The sequence below is a fragment of the Mesoplodon densirostris genome, chromosome 1 (assembly GCF_025265405.1).
Source record: "Mesoplodon densirostris isolate mMesDen1 chromosome 1, mMesDen1 primary haplotype, whole genome shotgun sequence".
NCBI classification, from domain to species: domain Eukaryota; kingdom Metazoa; phylum Chordata; class Mammalia; order Artiodactyla; family Ziphiidae; genus Mesoplodon; species Mesoplodon densirostris.
This window is the reverse complement of record NC_082661.1, coordinates 122,358,130-122,380,784: the sequence shown is the minus strand read 5'-3', so window position 1 is coordinate 122,380,784 and position 22,655 is coordinate 122,358,130. Positions and strand designations below refer to the sequence as shown.

The following is a 22,655-nucleotide window of genomic DNA, read 5'->3' as shown; positions in this document are numbered from 1 at the left end:
CAAAGGCATTTTGGTATCAAATAAGTAATTCAAAAACCCTAAGTATTTTAATATTCCTAGAAACATTTTTAATACTCACTAATCTAAAACCTGTTAGGATGCAGCCTGCTCCCCTGACCAGAAGGCCCTCTCTAAAGAAAGTCCCAGAAATATCCTCTTGTTAATTCCCAGTTCCATTTCTTTCCTTTTGGATTTACTATGCATGCATCTCTTTTCCTCCCTAAGATTAAAAATAAATTTACACAGAAATCAAGAAAATGCATCCCAGCATCCTCTCTAAACAGGCAAGCATTTGATATGTAGAGAAGATGCCTTAAGTCAATGGTTAAGCCAGCCTACCCTTCCTTTAGCCAAATTAATAGGGTGTTAACATCACAGTCTATTTTTTAACTACTTTCAGGTTGCCATAATAAAAACTAGCTTGGCACCCATATACTTAGCTCTGGCCATTAAAACAGAAACAAAAGAAGATAAATGAGGCCAATTCCAGTGTTAAAGCGCAGCTGAGTTACCTATAAGAACATTCTCTAAAAGCAAAACCAATAACAATAAAACCCAAACTCAACCACCACCCAACCGAGATGTTCTAATATGGTGAGTGACTTCAAACCATTACTTTTACATCTGCTGACCTATTTTTCACCTAGTTTTACAGGCATACGGCACCCTGCCCAGGTACGAAGTTCAGCAGGGCCCACATTCAATCAAGACCCTAAAAGGAAGAAGGAAATTCTTTGCCCCTGTCAGTATATGAAAATCATGGTGGGAACCGACTGAATTAGTCAAGGTTATTGGTGATCTGGCACAGCACCTTGATATACTGCTGTCATTAATGAGAAGAGCAGTCTTCACTGAGAGGCATCGAAAGCCTTACGCCTATTTAGCACACTTTAATGTAGAAACCAAGTAAATCTTCCTGTTTTCCGTAGCCTTTATTTAAACATAAACATATGATTTAGACATGCTCCCTCTTGTTAAACATTTTTTTTCACTCTGTTCACTTAGCACAGTTCACATTATTATCCTCACATGTACAATGGCAATGGAATAATTTGAGACCCGCGGCTTTATTTAATAATGTAATTATCCTATATTGGATTACTTAAAAGGGGCTTTGTATTTTACAGTTCTAGCTTTTCCCATACCAGCGATATGCTCTGACACAGTAACTGATTCAGGCTTCAGTCAAAAGCTCTAAACTCAGTTTGGAAAAATATTGAGTGTTTCTGAATAAGCCAGGATTAACATAAGAGCCAATTTGCAACCACAGTTGGTGACCTTTCTACTCCTGTTCAAAGACTGTGGTGTGGAGGCCAACACAGAGGACAGACACGAGCAACTATGGCTGCCTGATTCCAGCTCTCTGCCCCCTCAGTGAGGTGGTATAAACCAGAGAATAAAGCCCAAGTTTCCCTCAAGGTAAGCGTTCTGAAGGCAGGGCTGTAACTTGCCTTCCATGTCTTCTGATATTCCGTAGACCACCAGGAGGTGCTGAATGCGTGAATGAATGAATGAACAAATGAACGAATGAATGAATGCTACTGGGCATTCTGACAAAACAGTTGCAGAAGGGAATCCAGAAGGAGCTATCACAAGCTGAGCGTTCACAAGCTGAGCTTCATCCGGTGCTACTGTCAGCAGGGATTTGGTTTGAGCTTTTCCCCCAACTCAACTCAATCTGATCCAACTAACCTGCACTGACTCTGCTCTGTGCCAGGCACTGGACTGAGCACAAGCCATGGAGAGAGAAGGATGAAGAAGACACTGTCCTTTAGAAACAGGCAGTGCCCAGGGCTCCTGTTCCTTGCCTAGAAGTGAAGGTTACTCTCTCTCTAGTCTCCTTTGCCAGAGAATCCATTCATTCTTTCATTTTCGATGTCCGGAGCATCTACTCTGAGCTGCGCAAGGCACTGGAACAGCAGAGGCCTGGGGAAGAACAGCAGTCTAGCGGGGGTGGGGGGCACAGGACACATACAGTAAACCACAGTCCTCAGCTAAGTGTGATTTATAAAGTGAGAAACTGTCATAAGTGATCTCATTCATTCAACAAATATTTATTGAGCACTAATGATATGTCAGACACTGGGATCATAGTCAGAAATTAAAACAGATAAAAACCCGTACCTTCCTGGAGCCTACAGTTGTGTGTGGGGTTAGGGTACGTGTGTGTGTGTCGGCAGAGAGGGGAGTGGGGGGCCAGATAATAAAATCTGAGGCAAAAGAACTAGAAGAGGCAATAATGGGAAACAGAGGGTAGAACTGGGGATGATTTCAAATCAGATGGTCAGGGAAGGTCTCTGCTGAGACCGTAAGGAAGAGAAGGAACAAGTGGGGAAAGAACACAGGACACTGCACACAGAACAGGGGATACAAAGGCACTGGGAGGGATGCGGTATGTTGTCAAATTCAAGGTGGAAGAACACAGAGCATACATATGTCCTATAGCTGATACATGCTTCTAAATTTGAATTCAGACTCCTTTTCTCTAAGCTTCTGGCAGATTTCGCATGGAAGCTACCCCATAAATCAATTTCCATTATTAAAAACTGACCAGAATCTGGGAATTCCCTGGCATTCCAGTGGTTAGGACTCCGCACTTCCACTACAGGGGGCACGGGTTCGATCCCTGGTCAGGGAACTAAGATCCCGCATACCGTGTGGTGTGGCCAAATAAATAAACAAATAAAAAGTGAAAAGAGAATCAACAGACTGGGAAAAGATATTAAAAAATAATTGACCAGGGCTTCCCTGGTGGCGCAGTGGTTGAGAGTCCACCTGCCGATGCAGGGGACACGGGTTCGTGCTCCGGTCCGGGAGGATCCCACATGCCGCGGAGCAGCTGGGCACATGAGCCATGGCCGCTGAGCCTGCGCGTCTGGAGCCCGTGCTCCGCAGTGGGAGAGGCCACAGCAGTGAGAGGCCCGCGTACCGCACAAAAAAAAAAAAAAAAAAATTAATTGACCAGAATCTGCTTAATGCCACCCTTTTCTCAAACCTTTAATGCCTACATAGGTGTGTTTTAAGCACTTTATCTAAAACCAAGTTGCATCTTCCCTGAAAGAGCAACAGTTGAGTTTTCCCGTGAAACAGATAATTTCCACAGAATTTAAAAGATGGAAGGCCAGCTGCTCCCTGACATATGCACAAAGTTGAAGAGTGGCTGAGAGATCCTTATTTCCTATAGGTTCACCCGTTAGAAACACAAACTGGGACAATCCCTTTCATTTGGATGTTTACGACTTCGTTACATGGACATATGCCAACCTGATTTAATGCCCCTCCTCAACCACTGTGCATGAAACATACTTATGTTTTTATGCATTTAGGAGCCTGTTTAATTATACCAGCTACAGCGTCCTCATCCCCCTTCTCTCTGCAGACCCATCATCACACCAGATGCAACGACCTTTCCAGCAAAACCCCCCAAATTCACTGATCAAGACATTAGGTTTGGGACTTCCCTGGTAGTCCATTGGCAAAAGAATCTGCCTTCCACTGCAGGGGTATGGGTTCGATCCCTGGTCAGGGAATTAAGATTCCCACATGCCGTGGGGCAACTGAGACCTGATGCAGCCAAAAATAAAACAAAATTAAATAACTGAATAAATTTATATATATATATATATACGACATTAAGTTTTAGAAAGACCCAATATAACTTGTTGACATGCTCTAAGACTAACAAATATTTGAAGGATTAAAGCAGTCTGCTATCTATTACGTACATTGTTTATATTTAAATGCCCAGAAGAGCGGGGAGGTGTTTGGAAGAACCACTCAAGGAGAATACATAACAACAAAAGGAGAAAAAAAAGGGCGAAAACAGTACTAGAGCCAGACCTCAATAAAGGCAGCACTTTTGCTCTTCATGAAGGCTAGACTTGAATTTGTTTTTCTTTGAAAACACACCAAATATATCAACTGGAATAACACACTTAATCTTTGTGACATAGGCTTCATAGACTAGGAATTGAAACAAGAACTTTGATCAGAATAATTCCAGTATAAGAGTTTCTAGTAGTTCACAAATATTTTATTCTCATTTAATCTTTTAAATTCATTATCAAATTATGAACATTGTAAAATGCAATTTAATTATTTTTAAAATTTATGAAATAAAACACAGCTATGTATGTTAAAAAAAAAAAAAAAAAGAGCGAGACGGTAAGAAGACTATCTTCCAATCCACATCAGACTAGATTTATACTAACGTTATTGGTTCCACTGCTGACTGTAGTGGGCAGCCTCTAAAAGGACACCCAATGATCCCCACCTCCTTGTATTCATGCCCTTGTGTGATCCCCTCCCCTTGAATATGGGCTGGACACAATGTCCCACATCTAACAAACAGACCTAGGCAAAAGTGATGGGATTTCAACTCTGAGATTAGTTTACCAAAGGACTGTGGCTCCTGGCTGGCTCACACACAGTGAGGGAAGTCAACTGTCATGCTGGAACTGGCCTGTGGAGAAGCCCATGCGGCTCGGCAAGGAACCAGGGAGGTCAAGGTCAACGGCTAACAAGGAAGGAGGCTGTCAGCCCAACAGCCCAGGAGCAGAGAAGTGAGCTCAGAAGTAGATTCTAGCCCTAGAGAGCTTTGAGATGACTCAGGGCCCGCCGGGCACCCTGACTGCAGCTTTGAGAGACTCCGAGCCAGACACACCTAGCTAAGCCTTACCCAGACTCCTGACCTACAGAAACTGTGAATGAGAAATGCTTTAAGATGGGAAGTTTGGGGTAATTCGTTACACAACAATAGAGAGCTAGTACACTAATCTTTGAACATGGAATACGTTGACATATTTTTGTGTGACAATGAAATAAAGTCTGTGAAACAAGGTGCTAAATATCAGTTTTAACTGTGCCTGGAAATTAGATTAATTTCTGCTGAGAAGTTGACAAGCCAATGGAAGAATGCTTTATGCGACTGCCTAAATCCTGAAATAACTGCCTGTAAAAGAGATCTCTTCTTTTTGGGGGGTATCCATAGAAATTTCCAAGAATACTACAGAACAATATAAGCATCCCTTTCAGGATGGAATATAATATAAAATATAAGCTTATCAAGTAAGGCTGACTTTATGTTCTATCTCCTTTAAGCAACTAGAGGAAGAAAGGCCAATCTTACTCATCTCTTTATCACCCCCACGGTACCTTGTGTGTACTAATAAATATTGGTTGAAGTGAAGTGAATAAAAGTTTGCAGTCAAAAGGCCTACATTTAAAAATAGAAATGTTAAGAGCAATATTATATTATGTCCTCAGCTACTGCAGAAGAATTCCAAGCCTCATGTCTCTTGTCCTCCCCTCACCTTCTCAAGGGCCTTGGCACAGCTGACCAGTTAGACAACGGTGCTGCCTACATATACAATCTACAGGTCCTGTACATACACAATCCTCTAGCCCTCATGGCCAAGATCAAAGCAAGACTTCTCTTTCCTTAAAAAGAGAAAAAAAGGCAGAAAATAGCCTTTAAAAATTAAGGCCAAGGGGCTTCCCTGGTGGCGCAGTGGTTGGGAGTCCGCCTGCCGATGCAGGGGATACGGGTTCGTGTCCCGGTCCGGGAGGATCCCACGTACCATGGAGCGGCTGGGCCCGTGGGCCGTGGCCGCTGGGCCTGTGCGTCCGGAGCCTGTGCTCCGCAACGGGAGAGGGCACGGCAGTGAGAGGCCCGCGTACCGCCAAAAAAAAAAAAAAAAAATTAAGGCCAAAAAAAAAAAAAGAATTAAGGCAACTGAGGTACCTCAATATTCTGTCATGCTGAGAATGTTTTCACTCCACTACTTCGAGGGGTCATTTAAGGAATTCTGGGGGTCAGAAGTGATTTGAACACCTGCTTGGCTGTCTACTGAATTACTGATCTAGTAACATCCAAAATGTGGAGTGAGAAACAGGACCTATAACTGTAAAGAAAAAAAACAGAGCCTACTGATAATTTTAAAAAGACACTACCATGTGTGTGATTCATACCATTTGCATTAGAAAAAACACCTTCAGCCTTTTTACTAGAACCTCCTTCTTGCCTGCCCAGATAGTTGGGGATGCATATTTTACAACCCAATGCATTGTTGCTGAATACACATTCAGCCCCCCAGGAGCACAGAACACAATTAGACTATTATGGAGAATGCTCACAAGAAACAGAATGGAACAGATTATCTCACTTAAGACATACAGAATTCAATTATTTTCTGTATTTATAACCCATGTACACTAGATTTTGGAATAATTTGGTGAGGAGCCTGAGTACTACAGCAGTGTTTTCATCTGAATTCTAGTCATCTGATAAACACTGTGGGATTAACCCAAAGCAAAAGGATCTAATGGCCCAGCAGGCAGCCTCTATTTTGAAGATCCTTCTTCTAAGATTCCTCAGCCATTCTGGCTGGGACTCTAGCCCTTTACATCCTTCTTTCTGCTGATGTTTTCTGCTTTTTGAAAGAACCTGGCATCACACATCTCAAAGGAGTTAGTCTGGAATACACTCCTTACCATCACCAAAAGAGGAAAAGGAGGAGCTGACAAGGGGGTGAAACCCATTTCCAGATTAGGGGTGTTTTGAAAAATAAGAACTAGGAGAGGCTATTTTTAAATGGCGGGAAAGGGAGGGTATTTACAATCAATTCAATGCTGTGCACATTCAGCACATCAACACCAGGTTTCCCAGAGGTTGCACCATGAAAGGGGAGGGGCCTGGGAAGCACCAGGTCTGAACCTTCTTCAGCTCATGAGATGGGACACCTGGAATGCAGGTTTGGTCTCTTGACTCCCATCTCTTTTTATTTTGTTGTGGCTGATGGAAGAAATGCCCCCTCGGGGTCCTTTAAGACCCAAATAGAACAGAGCAGAATGGGCTTGAGGGTGACTCCTTCACAGCGACTGGAAACCTCAAACCTGAATCAAAAACTCTGAACCTAAACACAAGAAAAAACTCTCAGGACAGATGGAGAACCAGGAAGTTTAACTCAATTTAAATTGAGAATTTTCTTAGTTATTGTTTTTTCAAACAATAGTAACCCAATGACTCAACCAGTAAATTACTTAGTAAGGGGCTATTAACAGTCTTAACACCATGACAGACTTCATGGAGACAATAAAGTTAGGATTTGGTCCCAGACCAGAAAGGACAGGGTAGATAACTAGCATCTGCTAAAGGCCTGGGTCTTCTATTAGCCAGGTTAGGGTTTGAGACTTTATGCCCATACAAGTCTCATTTGATAATCACAGCCCAGCAAGATTAGCCTACTTCACAGATAAGGAAACAGAGACCCCAGAAAAATTAAGTAACGGACCAAGATGACGTGCAGCTACTACCAGTCAGAGTACATATGCACATGTGGTTGTACCAAGCTTTGAGACTAAGAGTTTATATTCTAAACAGAAAGAAAAAACACACACGTGAAATTATTAATCATCACTGCCTCTAGGTTCAAATCCAACCTGACCAGCCAGACAACCCAAGGTCTGGCTTCAGTCTACCTCATTGTCCACCACAGCCCTGCTCCTTTGCCGCACGCAGACCACATCCAATACTGGAAAGTCCTGCCTTCCTACTTGCCTATGGCTTCTTCTGCCAAGGATTTCCCCTTCTGTCACTCTCACTCCTCAAAAAGGCCAAAGTATTTTCAAGGGTCTGCTCACAAGCCCCCTTCGGCACGGCGCCTTCAGCATGGCTCCAGGCCACCTCCCCACTCACACACTTCTTTCTTCCCACATCTTTTTTTTTTTTTTTTTTTGCGGTACGCGGGCCTCTCACTGCTGTGGCCTCTCCCGCTGCGGAGCACAGGCTCCAGACGCACAGGCTCAGCGGCCATGGCTCATGGGCCCAGCCGCTCCGCGGCATGTGGGATCTTCCCGGACCGGGGCACGAACCCGTGTCCCCTGCATCAGCAGGCGGACTCTCAACCACTGCGCCACCTGGGAAGCCCCTCTTCCCACATCTTGATCCCTGTGCCCTTCCTGACTGTGGGCCCCAGCTTGCACGTCCATCCATTCCTTCCATTCCTTCCATCCCTCCAGGCTCTGGAGCTCTGGCTGGAGAAAATGGTGATGGCTTTGCCCACCGGGCTGCCTGGCCTCCTCCCTTTGCTGCCCCTTTAGGACTAACAGGTTCCTTTTACTTCATTACAGAAAATGGGCCAAATATGAGAAAGTTTTCAAAACTGTAATATTCCAAAGCTTTCCTCCAGAGAGTGCAAGGTGGCAGCCCGTGGGCCACATCTAGACTGAATACATGTTGCATTTGGCCCACAGTGTTTTTTTAAAAATTGTATGGAACTGCCAACTAAAACCACACAAAAATCTGGCTTTCTGGCACGTCTCTTGAAAAAATGGAAAGATACGGCAACATCAAACGACACTGCTGTCCGCAACGCTCGCCAGGACCTGAAGGGCAACATCCAGATGAGCCACACGCTCCCCGGTTCTGTCTCCCAGCCTGGCTCCATCCACTTTGGCCTCCCTGCCCAGCCCACACCTGTGCCTCTGCTCCGGGCTCCTTTCTCTCCTCGTCCGTGGAAGACATCATAGAGGAGGTGGTTTTTGAACAGGATACAGCAGTTGTGCTATTTTACTTCACACAGAAAAACCTCAGCAAATTTTACACCCCTCTTCGGATACAACCCCCAATTCCTCGACCTGTCAGCAGGACAGCACGAGGCGTCTGCCACCTGTGTTCTGGAATCAAGACAGCTCGAGCTCCCATTCAGTCTCTGTCATTTACCTGATGAGTGAACCTGGGCGGGTTACCTAGCCTCTCTGGTTGCCCGCCTGCAGAATGACACGGCCCTAGAGCCTCCCTCATAGCACCGTGGCTGTTAGGGAGTAAACAGAAGGTCCATGTGAAGCTGTCGGCACCTAGTTTTACTACTAACTTTATTAAAATCATATCAGACCAGGGGCCAGGCAAACGTTTACCGTAAAGGGCCAGATGGTAAACACGTGAGACTGTGCGTCACAGTCTCTGTCGCAACTACTCAGCTCTCCCACGATAGTGTGAAAGCTGCCAGAGACCGTTTGTAAACAGGTGGCTGTGCGCCAATAAAACTTTATTGACAAAACAGGCAGTGGGCCAGATTTGGCCTATAGGCCTTAGTTTGCGGCTCCATTTTCTACTTCTCCACAGCCAGCCAGACGATGTAAATCAGTTCTGAAAATGCTATGCAGGTGTCTCAATGGGATCTAAAACAGTAGGTGCCTCCAGTGGGCTTCAGTGGGCGTCTCTAACCTGTTTCCTGGATTCACCAAGATTCGGCTCAGCCCAGAAATCATGCCAAAGGGAGAATGCTCCCACCTCCACATCCTACCAAGAAACCTTTTCCCAGTCTTCAATGGAATCTCTTTAGCTCTGAGTTCAAACACTACTTCTTGCAAAATGCCTCCAGAGACCTTCCTAACAAGATCAGGCACCCCATCATAGGTCGCTGTATTTTCCCTTCTCCATGCTGACGGCACCACAAAATCACCCATTTATTTAGGACTGTTTGCTTAATCGTGCCTGTGCTCCCCACCCAGTGAGAAGCCCCACGAAGGCAGGATCTGCCTGGTTTCCTACCTGTCGCTCCAGGGCCCAGCACGGCCTGCACACAGAAGCCGCTCAGGAGGTAGCAAACCGAAGGGAGGTGCCTGGCTCCTCCCGTGGGCTTGTGGGATTTAAAGAGCCCGTGCAAACACTTTACTGAGCAGGTGCGCGGTATTATTACCAAATACTCGCCTAACAGTCAACAGCCAATTTGACTGCAAGTTCCCAGACAGCAGGATAGAAGCTTTCAAGAACCATATGCTAACTAAATAGATGAAGGACCAAAAGAAACTATTCATAAAGGCTCAGATAAAGAATAGGTCAGTATATAATGAAAATCCCAATTTTATTTCTCAATATATTCTAAGTAGGGGGATATGAAGATCACCTGGCAGAATCGAGAATCTGGTGTTTTCAATCCTGCCTCTCAGTCTCACTTAGATGTGACCTTGGGCAAGTTACTTAACACCTCTTTTGGTCTCAGTTGCCTAGTCTATAAAGTGTGGAAATGTCACAATACTACCAACCTTAGAGAATTTCTTTGAGAATTAAATGAGTATTTAATTTATATGTTAATATATTTGCAATGCCTGACACATAATAGCTACTCAATAGAAAAAAAAAGTAACTTCATTGAAAACACTGTGGGTGAAACTTTTTCAAATGGTTTTGGAAAACAGCAAGTTGGGAAGTTTCCTCTGGGTTGTGCACCTGGAAGAAGAAAGTGTGAATGTGGTTCTAAGACTACAATGTATGGCCATGGGTTTCCTCCATTTTGGATAAATCAATCAACTTACCTTTTCCTTCTTCCTTTAGAGAATGAGTAATATAAGAACAGAAAGCTTTATCTGGGTATTAGTCACTGTGTTCACTGTTATATCCCAGTCCAGAGAACCAGCACATAGCAGGCACGCAATAAAAATTTCTGAATGAAAGAAACCATCCATGAATATCAGACGGTAGCAGAAATGCCAATTCTGTTTATCACCAAGAATGCTTTTCTTGAGTCAATGTAAATATCCCTATCAGAGGGCCCTCCTGGCTCCAGGAAAGAATTTGGAAATGAGGGTAATAAAGGTGAGATCCAGAGGGGACCCTGAATATCAAAGCCTGGCTTCTGTGTAATCACTCACCCTTTGATAAGTATCTCATCATTAGAATAAAAACCATACACTCCATTAGTGACTTTATAAAAGTGATCTCCCACAGAGGCACCAACTACTGGTGTAAGACAGGGCACTGGAACGACCCGCCTGAACACACCTATGGGAAACACTTGCCTACTTTCCTCAGACTATAACCTCAAGACAGCAGCCCTTCCCCAAAGCAGCAGACCCCTGTGCTTGAGGGACTGGGCTCTGGTTCTACTTGTCACCCACTAGCTCTGAGCACATGCCCAAGATTTTTCTGAGCCTTAGTCTCTGCATCTATTAAATACAGGGGGCTGGACTTGTTCTCCTGAATATCCTGTAAGTCTATTAAAACGTCCATGGCACATCAGCCAGGAGCCTTTTTCTGAGATAACCATGGCAAGTCTTCCTGGTCATCGTGATCAACAGTGCCAAGAGCTGTCTGTCCAGTCCCGCCTACAAGCACACATGTCTGACGGCAGAGGCAGAGGGACCGGCTGCACCCACGGACAGGCTATCGTTCCAGTCAGGAGAAGGTCTCAGAACATCAGAACAACCTCCTCTGCATCGGACTGCTTCACCGCACGTCAGAGGCCCTCATTCCACAAGGCAAATTTCCAGTCAGAACGTCACCAAAGTTGGGTCGTTACAGAATAGAAACCACTAAACCTGGGCCCGTCACTGAGGAAAGTCTGAGGACAAGGTAATGAATGAGAACATTTTTATTCCCTGGTACAATATCTGGCTAGTTTGCTTTTTTCCCAATGGTACTCGGAGCTGAGCTCAAACTAGATGACGGCAAGCAAAGCTTGGACTAAAGGGAAAACAGTATTCTGTCAAAATGATTTCCATCTCCAATGTTCCACAGGGAGCTTGGAGCAGGCCTAGTGACAAGTAAGTGGATGGTAACTTGGCCTGTTATCTCTGTAGTATGCAAGGCTTCCTTTGTGAGAATAACACACACACACACACACACACCCCTCCATATATAGATATCTGTATATACATACACACACACACTTTGATATGTATGTATATGTACATATTTTTAAACATATTCGTCCTTTAAGAAGAACACACAGAATTATCAAGATTAAATTATTCGCACTTACTTCTTTGTCTCCAGTAATACCGTGTTCTTTTGTGCTGGTAAAACAACATGTGCTTTAATTAGCAAATATCTGTAAATAATTTATTTGCTTTCAAATACAACAGAACAATGGGGTCGATTTTCACATACATTTGCCCAGTACACATGCTGGGTCTTAAGCCAGACTCTCCCATTGTTCAATAACTACATCAAGCTGTCCAACTCTTGCTGCCCTCCGTGGTGGAGGGGTGGGAGAGGGGGCTAGAAACCCAAGTTCCTTCCAGAAGCCACATCCCATTTTGCAAGACCCTAGAAGGCAAGCACATAGCACTGTCCAGTCGAAGCTACAACAAACTCTTATGATCTCCAACCCTGGAGCCTTCTGCGAGGAACACGGAAGAGTGCCAGAGCGAAGGGCACTGGAGTCATGGCTGCTGGATGCAGGTGCTCTGCTGCCCCCTGGCCCCCCAACAGTGTGAACCCCAAAACATAAGGCACAAAGTGTGAGGCCCGTGAATCACAAAACCTCATCTAGGCTCTGCAGGGTTAAAACTGGGCGCTGCGTGTGCAGTGCAAAAAAAGATGTTAAATCAAATGAGAATGACTGCTCTAGGACTGGAGGCACTATTATTTTGAATAAGATTGAAAAGGCCAGAAAAAGCAATTCAAAAACATTTCAATTATGTATTTCCCAGAACTACATCTTTGAGCAACTAATGCAAATGTTACCACCACAGTAAACCTTCTTCCCACATAAAAGCATATAAAACAGGTTAAACAGCATATACTTTATATATCATATGCATACTTCTGACTATTAATAAAAAATTCAAAATCTATGTATGCTTTACTCTCCTAAGCAATACAGTAATTATGATTAAAGGGCAGGCGGCACAAAAAGAGCCAATTTATCTTACTCGTGCCCAGGAATACTATTGTGTAACTAAGCAACTAAAGACAAAATATGGTCTAATTAATTCACTCCTATGCTTATTTAAAAGACACAATTAGAACATTTTTATTTTCCAGCCTGCACAGTAGCTCAACATGCTTGAGGGTGTACAAAGCAAAGCCTATTATTCTCAAAGACAAGAGTTTAATGTTTAGTGCCACTGATCCGGCTTGGAACTCAACTCTGGGGAGGAGGGATGTGCATCACCGCCCAGGTGCGCTGGAGTCATGAGAAAGGAAAGGTGGGGAGAGGGGAGATGGTTATGGGGCCACCAGATTGACCAGCAACACGTGGTTTCTACCCCCAGGTTTCCTCTCTGTTCAAGGATGGAGATGGGACCCGGAACTTGATGTTCATCATGTGTGTAAGCACACCCACCACTGTGCGTCAATTCATACAGCCACAAAGATCCTACAGAAAATTCATGCAGTTAAACCACACGTCCTAGTCTGTGTGATAAATGTCAAATATCCATCTTGAACGCTGTTAACAGTGCGTCCGATTTTAAAAGCAGAATTAATTTACGCAAGTGTGTACTAGAGACTGATGCCATTAGCATGAGTCTAAAGCACCCTTTCAATAATCATCATCATCTACACGTTTGACATGTGTTGTCAGTACCGGTGCTCACAGTCCAGGATGCGAGCCATGCTCTTCGAAGGCCAAGGCCCAGGTTCTAATCTCCAGGAAGCCAGCAAGGATCATGGTGCGGCTAGAAAAAGCCATCCACGTGCGAGGGCACAGGAGCAGATTTTTTCAAGAAATGCAGGAATCCATGACCACATTTCTGAGAGGCGAATGAATCCTTAAGCCAACAATCAATAAATTTATTTTAAATTTATTTAAAAGCCAAGCCAACGGGTAATCACTAGCTACAATATTATTCCGAGTAGAAGATGGCAGATATCCAACCACCCTGGCTATAAAAAATGACAAGCAAATCCATTTGATTCCAGCAATTATATTCTGGATATTGGTTAAAACTAGACTTTGATAAATGAGCCTGAGTCATGTATCACTAGATGCCACTGTGAACAATGGTATGCTTTATTAACGACTAACAGCGAAGTATTTACATGTATGGATTCGTGCACTCCATAAAAATAACATTTCCTTAGTATGTGCCTGACACTCTAAATGTCAAGACAGGTTTTAATTGATTATGGTTTTGACTTGCTATCAAACACGTGGCCTCGTCAAGACCATCAGTCTGGAAAACATGCTAGTTCGCCGGAACTGCCAACCAACACTCAGGTGAGAAGTGACTCCTCTTCCCTGAAGTCCCATCTTTCTGCAGACTGCCACCCCAAAGCCCTGACTCTTTTTTAAACAACCTTTATTTATTTATTTTTAATACAATTTTTTTTTTTTTTGCCACCCTGTGCCGCTTGTGGGATCCTAGTGCCCCAACCAAGGATTGAACCCAGGCCCTTGGCAGTGAAAGCTCAGAGTCCAAACTGCTGGACTGCCAGGGAATTCCCCCCAAACCCTGACTTTTTATGGGCTGATGGCTGAAGACTGGAAACATGCTCAAAAAGATGGAGATGCTGGTTCTCGCCTGATCATTCAGTCCCAAATAGTCACTAATTTCTTTGGCGAGTTCTACCAAAAAAAAAAAAAAAAAAAAAAAAAAAAACCTTTGCGCATTTTCACAGCCTATGGTGCAAAATGATATGGATTTTAGAAGAGAAAGAAATGTGAGGTGGGCTGCTGGAGCTGGCCCACAGGTGAGTGACCCTCTGCCAGAAAGAAAGAACTTGGGCCAAATTTAAAGAAAGCAGCCTGTGGGGAAGCATTCATTTTAATCATGTCATTCAGTCATTCAGTAGATACTTGATGAATGCACTGACTACGGTGGGGAGATCCAGAGGTGAGTAAGGCACAACCCTCTGCTTCTGAGAACAGCACTGCAGTGGGGAGGGGGTGACAAGCACAGGAAAAGCACACAGATAACCATTCCAGGAAGCACCATGTGAAAACTACCTGGGAGATTAAAACCAAATACTGGACTGTAAGCCCCCTGAGGACAGGGGTACTTGTCTGTCTTGTTCAATGCTGGATGACGCAGCCTAGAACAGGCTCTGGCACAAAATAGGTGCTCTATAAATATGCATGGAGTGAATAAGACCTCAAAGGTGAAGACAGTACTTCATAGTTTCCAGAAAGATTGCGAAAGGCTACAAATAAATAGTGACCTTAGTTGATCTCCACTTTAACTAAGGGATGCAGATAAGAGTCTGACAGCTTTTCTGTGACCAGTGTCTGTCTATGGGGGTAGACTAAGAGTTTTTTGAGGGCTGGGCCATTCTCCTGTATCTCAGTACCCCACTGTCCAGCACCTAGTAGGTCTTCAATCAGCAGCTGAGGAATTGAACACATGCCTTTTCCAAAAACATATAGATAGTGACCCTTCCTTTGAAAACGTATTGCATTTACTGTCAGAACAATTCACCAATGTGTTACATCTTATATTGCTTTTACATTTTTTAAAAACGTGTGTTGATCTCATCTATCAAGATTGATAAGCTTCTTGAGAAAAAAAGCCACATCATGAATTGTTTCACATCCATCTCTGTACCTAGCAAAGCACGGAGCACATAGTTAGCACTCAGCAAGCAGCTTTTATTAACTCAAGATAGATGAAACCAGCTTTGGCCGGAATTGGGAACTTAACCATACAAAATACAACTTAGTATACATTCTACTGATTCTCAAATTTTAACATCCTAGGCTCAATGCTGAAACAGAATTTTGTACATGTAAAGGTTTTTGACATATTAATGTTAAAGTATTTCTTCTATTACTGGATCTTGCTCCAAAGCCAAGTAAGAAAGACAAAAAGGTACACAGTCACATTCCTTATCTCGGATCAACTCCATAGGGCAGGGGTCAGCAAACTTTTTCTGTAAAGGGCCAAAGAGTATTCCACTGTGTGGGCCATATGGTCACTGTCACAACCATTCAACTCTGACACTGTAGTCTGAGAGAAGCTATAAACAATACATAAACAGTCTATGTTCCAGTAAAACTTTATTTACAAAAGCAGACAGTGGGCCAGATTTGGCCCTTTGGCCTTAGTTTGCCGATACTTGTCACAGTCCAATAAACTCTCTCCATGTAATTCATTAGTTTTCACCCTAGTTCTAAAGGGCCTGCTAGGGAGAGAGTAAAGATATTCCTTCTCTTAGCTTAAGATCATTACTAAAAATAAACGATAACTATTATAACAGCATCCATCATTTGCTGAGCTCGCATGTATAGGTACGAGGCTAGTTGCCAGGACCTTTTCGTTATTATTATTAATTCTCTTGGCAAAGTAGAAGCCATTAAATCCATTTGACAGATGAAGAAACTGAGGCTTAGAAAAGGTAAAGAAATTGTGCAAGGCTAGTGAGGACACTGAAGAGATCTCAGAAACTTCTAAAAAAAAGAAATCAGCTCATGGAAACAGACCAGAGACCCAGTGAGTGGCCACCCACAGGCAGAGCAAGGCCAGTCCAGCACCTCCTGAATTTCAGAATGTGTCTGTGATATGATCAGGTGATCTTCTAAAAAATCCTGCTGATCCAGTTGACAGCATGTTTCAATACTAAAATGTAAATCCTTAAGGAGCCTTTTATAATGGCAACACAGCTAAATCCACCATATGGATGAAAGCCAGCCTGATCTGGGGGGACCTGAATTGGCTATATGTTCTAGTAAACTAACCTAGATGCCGCCCTCTCATAGAGAAAAGCTTTCTTTAGGAAGGTCCATGGTAGTGGTCTCAAACTTTAACGAGAACAATACTACTAATATTAATGATAATAATAATGAGTCAACCATTACTGGAGACTCTGCTATGTGCCCACCTCAGTTTTAAGCACTTTACATGTATTAACTCCTTTAATCCTTAAAAGAATCCTGGGAAGTAGGTACCATATTTCCATTTTACAGATGAGAAAACTGAGGCACAGAGTTTAAAACTCGCCCAAGATCCACAAAGCTAGGGCAAGACTATTTAAAATGCAGAATCCTGGACCCCAATTCCAGAGATTCTAAATAAATTAATTCCAGTAGGGGCTCGTGAATATACATTTTTAACAATTTTTGACTGGATAGTGAGGCTGGTGATAGTCAAACCACTGTTAGATACCCTGGCTGCATACTAAAATCTGTAATGCCCAGATATGCTTGATATTGACTCCCTACATCACCGACTTACTCATCCACACTCACTGTTGCAGGGGACCAGCAAGCTTTCTTGTAGAATCCAGCCCATGATCCGTCAGGCTGAAATCCAACCTTGTATATCCACCAATTTTTTCTTTTTTTTGCGGTACGCGGGCCTCTCACTGTTGTGGTCTCTCCTGTTGCGGAGCACAGGCTCCTGATGCGCAGGCTCAGCGGCCATGGCTCACGGGCCCAGCCGCTCCGCGGCATGTGGGATCTTCCCGGACCGGGGCACGAACCCGCGTCCCCTGCATCGGCAGGTGGCCTCTCAACCACTGTGCCACCAGGGAAGCCCCAATCCACCTATTTTTAAGAGCGTATATTGCCTAGAGATTAAGCACTTGGCAATCTGAAAATGAATGTAATCAGAAGTTACCCAGTAACAGAACCAATTACCCGCCTACTTTGCCATGTTCCTCCTCTGAAGAGTTACTGGCTGAATATGGCAATTGTAGGTAATTACTGAAGACACTTAACTCCTTGCATATGGCCCTGCTCTTCACTTTCATAATAATTCAAGACAGTATCATGATTAGGCCCAGAAGCCTCCACACAGACATAAAAGTTATCATGTTTCTTACTTATAAATTAAGAATATCTAAAATAAAGACCCCCATAATCATAACTCTTTTCTATTTATTCATTTATTTATTTATTTAGCGGTACGCGGGCCTCTCACTGTTGTGGCCTCTCCCGTTGCGGAGCACAGGCTCCAGACGCGCAGGCTCAGCGGCCATGGCTCACGGGCCTAGCCGCTCCGCAGCATGTGGGATCTTCCCGGACCGGGGCACGAACCCGCGTCCCCTGCATCGGCAGAGAGACTCAACCACTGCGCCACCAGGGAAGCCCTCTTTTCTATTTATTTAATTTACAGTTATAAAGTAATTTTGCCCATAATAATGTCTCTTGATATTTATAACAATCCCCAGTCAGCCTTACTATTGTTCCCATTTTGCAGCTGAAGAAACTGAGGTTCAGAGTGTTTATAGTTATCCAAGGTCAAACAAATAGTAAGTTGTAGAATCAAGATGTGACTCTCTGGAATGCTTTTCCTCCACACCAGCTGCCAGCACTGTTAAGTACGTGTAGGCAGCAGTGATATAAGCAGATCAGACATTATCCTAATTATTTAAACTAGTAATAAATTGTTAATGATTATTAATAATGGTATTAAAATGTAACTGTTATTGTTCTATGACACTGGCTAGGATTAACTGAACTTTATAGAATAAGAATGATTCTGCTACCTAAATATCTGGTGACCTTTAGCAAAACTGACTAGTCATAGTTCTAAAATGTACAAGGAACTGCCCACATTTAGTACACACTTCTGGAATATAATATGATGTATTCAAGCTCTAGTTTCAAGGGTAGGTTTCAGCGGGAAAATAAAGCAACCCTAAAGCTTAAGAAGGCCTAGGTTCTAGCCGGCGACCTTTGACAAACCATATAAACTCTTCAAGCCTCTGTCTCATCTATAAAATGGGCATACAAAGTCCTGCCTTATCTAGCCTGATACAATTAATGCAAACATCAATAAGAAAATTTCCCTCCCCCACCAAAAAAAAATTTCCTCTGCAGATCATAGCAAACCACACAGGGACGCTATTTCTAATCTCGCATAATGATAATTTCCCTGTTTTTAGAACTGATGTCTTTATATTTCAAGAAATCATAAAAAGACAGAATGGTGCTCTTAAACCAAAAAAGCATACGGAGTCCTGGCTGTCCTTTTGAAATGGATGCTGATGTCAGCTCAATCAAGAAATTATTAACCTCCATTTGGTTACTTTAAATAAACTGTACTGGCTGATTAAATGTGCTGAACATTTTCTCCAAGGCACAGTGCACATCACCAGGAAACCTTTCTCTTTCAGTTATGCATTGCAAATGGCAAATGTATCATTCAAAACTATTTAAAATCAATAATAAAATCATTTCACTGTATATAAACAAGTTAACAGAGTAAGAGAAAACAAAGCAAATGTCTTAATGAGAGGGCCCTGTTGCCCCCTCTAGGTGCCAGCAGTAAATGCTGGTTTCTGCAGGCTCTCCTCCAGAAGAGACTGCTGCTGCTATTCTGCTAATGAATGACTGACTATCTTAGGCCAGGGGGGAAATGACATCACCAGGGTGGAAAACCGATCTGCACTGGGAAACTTTCTACCTGCTTTACATTTGTCATAATTATTTTGCACAATGTAGCCTGTATTTGCATAATTTTGAGGCGTGTCATTATCTCAATTGAAAATTGTTTTAATATGGCTGAATAATTCACAATGACATCAGCCAAAGTCCTAATGAAATATACAACTATAATCATACAGCTAATTACCAGCCGTGTTAGCATTAAAAAACAAATCATGCATAATATTAGACGATGTATATGCAGCTGAGGAATATAAATAGAGCCATCTCCCTCTCCAAACCCCCGAGAGTTTACTTTTAAATGGCAAGATTAATTTTCTCAGGTATGGCTCATATAGCAGTGACGAAACGCAAAGATCATTAAAATGGTTCGCTTACATTTCCCCAAAATGAAAAATATCTTTTAAAAAATCGTGTATTTAAAAATATATCTATTCACTATCATTAGTTCTACCAGATGCAACCTTCGGCTAATATTTCTTTTATTCTTAAATCAGAATTTACTATTTAATTACACAATAGAAATTAAAACTGGACCAAGTGGGGTCAATTCAGGGTCTTTAAAAAATATTCCACTTTCAATTGAAAAAAAAAAAAAAAGAGCGCGGCCACAAAATATCCCATAAAACACTGAATAATTTCCTTCTGGGTTCAGTCAGAAGTCTATTAGGCACCAGCTCTTTTCTGGATATTTAATCCTTCCCTTTTCCAGATCACAGGCCATGTTGAAGTAATAAATTTGAAAAGCAAATAATAAGAAATCAGGAGGGGGAAGGGAAGGCAGACAGCTGCGCAGGAAAGTTGGGTCGGGGGAGGGGGCCGAGCCAAACCTTGGGCGGTGCAAAGAGCTCAACCTGTTGGTAGGCTGCAGGATTTTTCACAGCATTTCCAAACAACACCTTTGTAAAATTGCCGGCAGACGTCGGGAAAGGTGAACGTTTAAAAACCCTTGGCTGGCCGGGAGGGCGGAGGGGAGGGCGTGTGGGTTGGGAGAGGTGTTCGGGAGGAGGGAGGGGCTTATTTCCGAAGAGGCTGATCCGAGGGCGAACGTTTTGACGAACTCCGGTAATTAACCGGCATAGACCACCGACGGGTAACTCGATCCCGGCGAGGAGTGAACTGGAGATGCCCAAAGTACAATCAACTCCACCAGACCAGGGAATTCTGGAAGGACTGGCAGGCAGCTTCGAGCTCCGGGATGAGTTAAACGGGGAACCGTTCACTTAACAAAAAGATCCTTACACCTACCTCGACAGCTCGAAAGCCTGGCACAGAGCTAGCTGCCCTCAGAAGTCTGAGTTTGATTGCCCTGTACTCGCTTGGGCAACACAAAGCCTTGCCAGGCGGCCGCGCGCCCTCCCGCCCCGCCGCGCCGCAGGCACAGCCTCCCCCAAACAGTTCCCCCGGTAGGTACCAGGGCGCTGAGGTCGATCAGCTGATGAGGGGAGCCCGCAGAAATGCGGTCACACATGAAATGACAGAGCCGAATAGGGGCGGCCGCCCCGGCGACCGGTGACAGCGGGCTCACCTCGGGCGTCCTGCCGGGAGCGCGGCGAGCGCCCCCGCGGCCGCCCAGAAACGTGCCGGGGAGGCTCTGTCCCTCTCCACCCTCCCCAGGAGCGCCGTCTGGGCGCGGAGAACTCCGGACCCGCAGGGCCAGGGGGTGAGCACACACCCCTCTGCCCTTCCCTCCCCCGTCCGCGTCCCACACATCCCCAAAGATCGCGCTGGAAAGCGTCCACTTTGCGTGGAGTAATTGAAAACTAGAACATCAAATGGCTTGTCCGGGGGGAGGGGGTGGGGACGAGAGATAGTTGTTAATGCTTAACGTGTTTGTGCCGGTTACACGACCGCTTTGAAATCCGCCCGGGCAGATCTGCAAGTTATTTGAATGTATTATTCCAGTACCTGTCATTTATCACTTTATTCAACACGTCTTTGCCAACTCAATAGCTTTTGATCTCACTCTGCCTCCATTTCGTAATTTCCGCCCTCTTAAACATATCAAATACTTACTTAAAAAAAAAAAAGAAAGAAAAACGGCAACAATATCGAAACCCACCGAAAGAAATCCACCCATCCCCTACCGAGCCAGACGCGAAGGTAAATTTTCAAAAGGCAAAAAATATAAAAAGCATGTGATGTTCAAGCGGCAATAGCAGGATCTCTCTCTCTCTCTCACACACACACACACACACACCCTTGAACAAAACCCTTCTCGAACAAGTTATTTGATCTTGACTAAAATCAGCAGTTGGATCTTCTTTGTAAAGCTGACAGCCAAACTCTGACAATGGCAAAATACTCGAGCCCCAGCTAGTGGCGCTACCCCTTTAAAAAAGAAGTCGATCCTGCTCGCCTGCAGAAGTGAATACAGTATTTTCAAGCTTGCCCTGTAATAAGCATTACTACGGGAAAAAATAATAAAGAAAGAAGAGAGGGAGATATAAGTTTACCACCTCGCCATGGTCGCTATTTCTGCCCTGGGGAGTGTCTTCTGGGAGGAAATAAAGTTTAGAGCTGGATAAAAGTTGCCGGCTGGTCCTCTCTTCCCACAACAGCTGGAGCTCCGCTATGCAAATCGGATCCTTTGGCGTACATCTTACAAAGAAAAAGTCGCCAAGGGACAAAATTCTTGGTTTGCCTTCAAGGTGGAATTGAAAAGCCTTGTAGAAAATGTAAGGTCCGTGCAAGCCACACGGTGAGCCGACCCACTGCAGGGGAAAAAAAGCACCAAATAAATAATGTAGCCATCAGAGCACAAACGTCTATTCCCAGACACATTTACACACAGACATCCACACTCTTAATACAGAAGAGCCAACAGATATAAAGCTGGGTGGAAAAAATAATAGAGCCCACACAAATTTTCTGCCTCCCTTAAAAAAAAAAAAGACTCCGGCCCCCCCCACCTCTCCCTACCTCTCCATCTGAGGCGGTAAAATTACATTATGTATGTATGATCACTGCAGGGATTTTTTTAAACAATAAAAATGATTTGGGGGGATGCAGAGGGTAAAAGTTTGGTGAAAAGTTTGTGGGGGATGTGGGTGGGTGCAGAGGTGTGGGTGAGCCGGGGGGCTGGGGGGTGCCGGGGGGTGCCGGGATCGGAGGAGCGGAGGAGAGCGAAATACCTGGAGTGAGTTGGGCTCCATCTCGACGTTCTGAATTGATTGAACTCAACATTCTCTCCAAACTTGTTGGCTTGAATGGATTGCATCAGGTCCTGGCAGGGAAAAACATTCTCTGCCTTCAGCCGGCGTAATGTCTCAATATAAAACTAAGCTCTCGCCTCCCCTTCGGCACGAAAATGATTGAAAATGTGTCCTAATATTTCTCTGACGACTCAATTTTCAGCTCCTGTCAAAAATGTGTAGATTTCCTTCCAAACGTGGCTTGATCAAATTCATAATCGGCAGAAAGGCTCCGTCCGATCTCGGCGGGCAGAGGATGGATCAAGGCAAAAAACATATAGGAAGGTCTGTAAAAATAAATTCTGCCCTAAAAGTGTGTGAAGATGAGATCTACCTCTTCCTAATCTCCCTTGTCTAGCGGTTTCATTTGATGAGATTTTTGGAGGAGACGAGAGCTAGCGAGCTCCGC

The 22,655-nt window shown here is 44.0% G+C and overlaps 1 protein-coding gene across 3 annotated transcripts in view; it reads right to left on the bottom strand.

Annotated features, from left to right (window-relative positions):
- The window catches only part of ARID5B (AT-rich interaction domain 5B), a 192,500-nt gene extending 170,258 nt beyond the window's left edge, over positions 1-22,242 (bottom strand). The window contains exons 1-2 of one of the 3 annotated variants that reach the window (XM_060108803.1): positions 22,187-22,242; positions 21,512-21,766 (exon numbers count right to left, since the gene is read on the bottom strand). In XM_060108803.1, the coding sequence (XP_059964786.1) occupies positions 21,512-21,766; positions 22,187-22,207 (276 nt within the window). In that variant the 5' untranslated portion in view covers positions 22,208-22,242. Of the gene's footprint in view, positions 1-19,882; positions 19,961-20,580; positions 20,657-21,511; positions 21,767-22,186 lie in introns of those variants that run through there. The other 2 variants (XM_060108810.1, XM_060108807.1) reach the window with 2 other exon arrangements.
- Between the last annotated feature and the right edge of the window lie 413 nt (positions 22,243-22,655).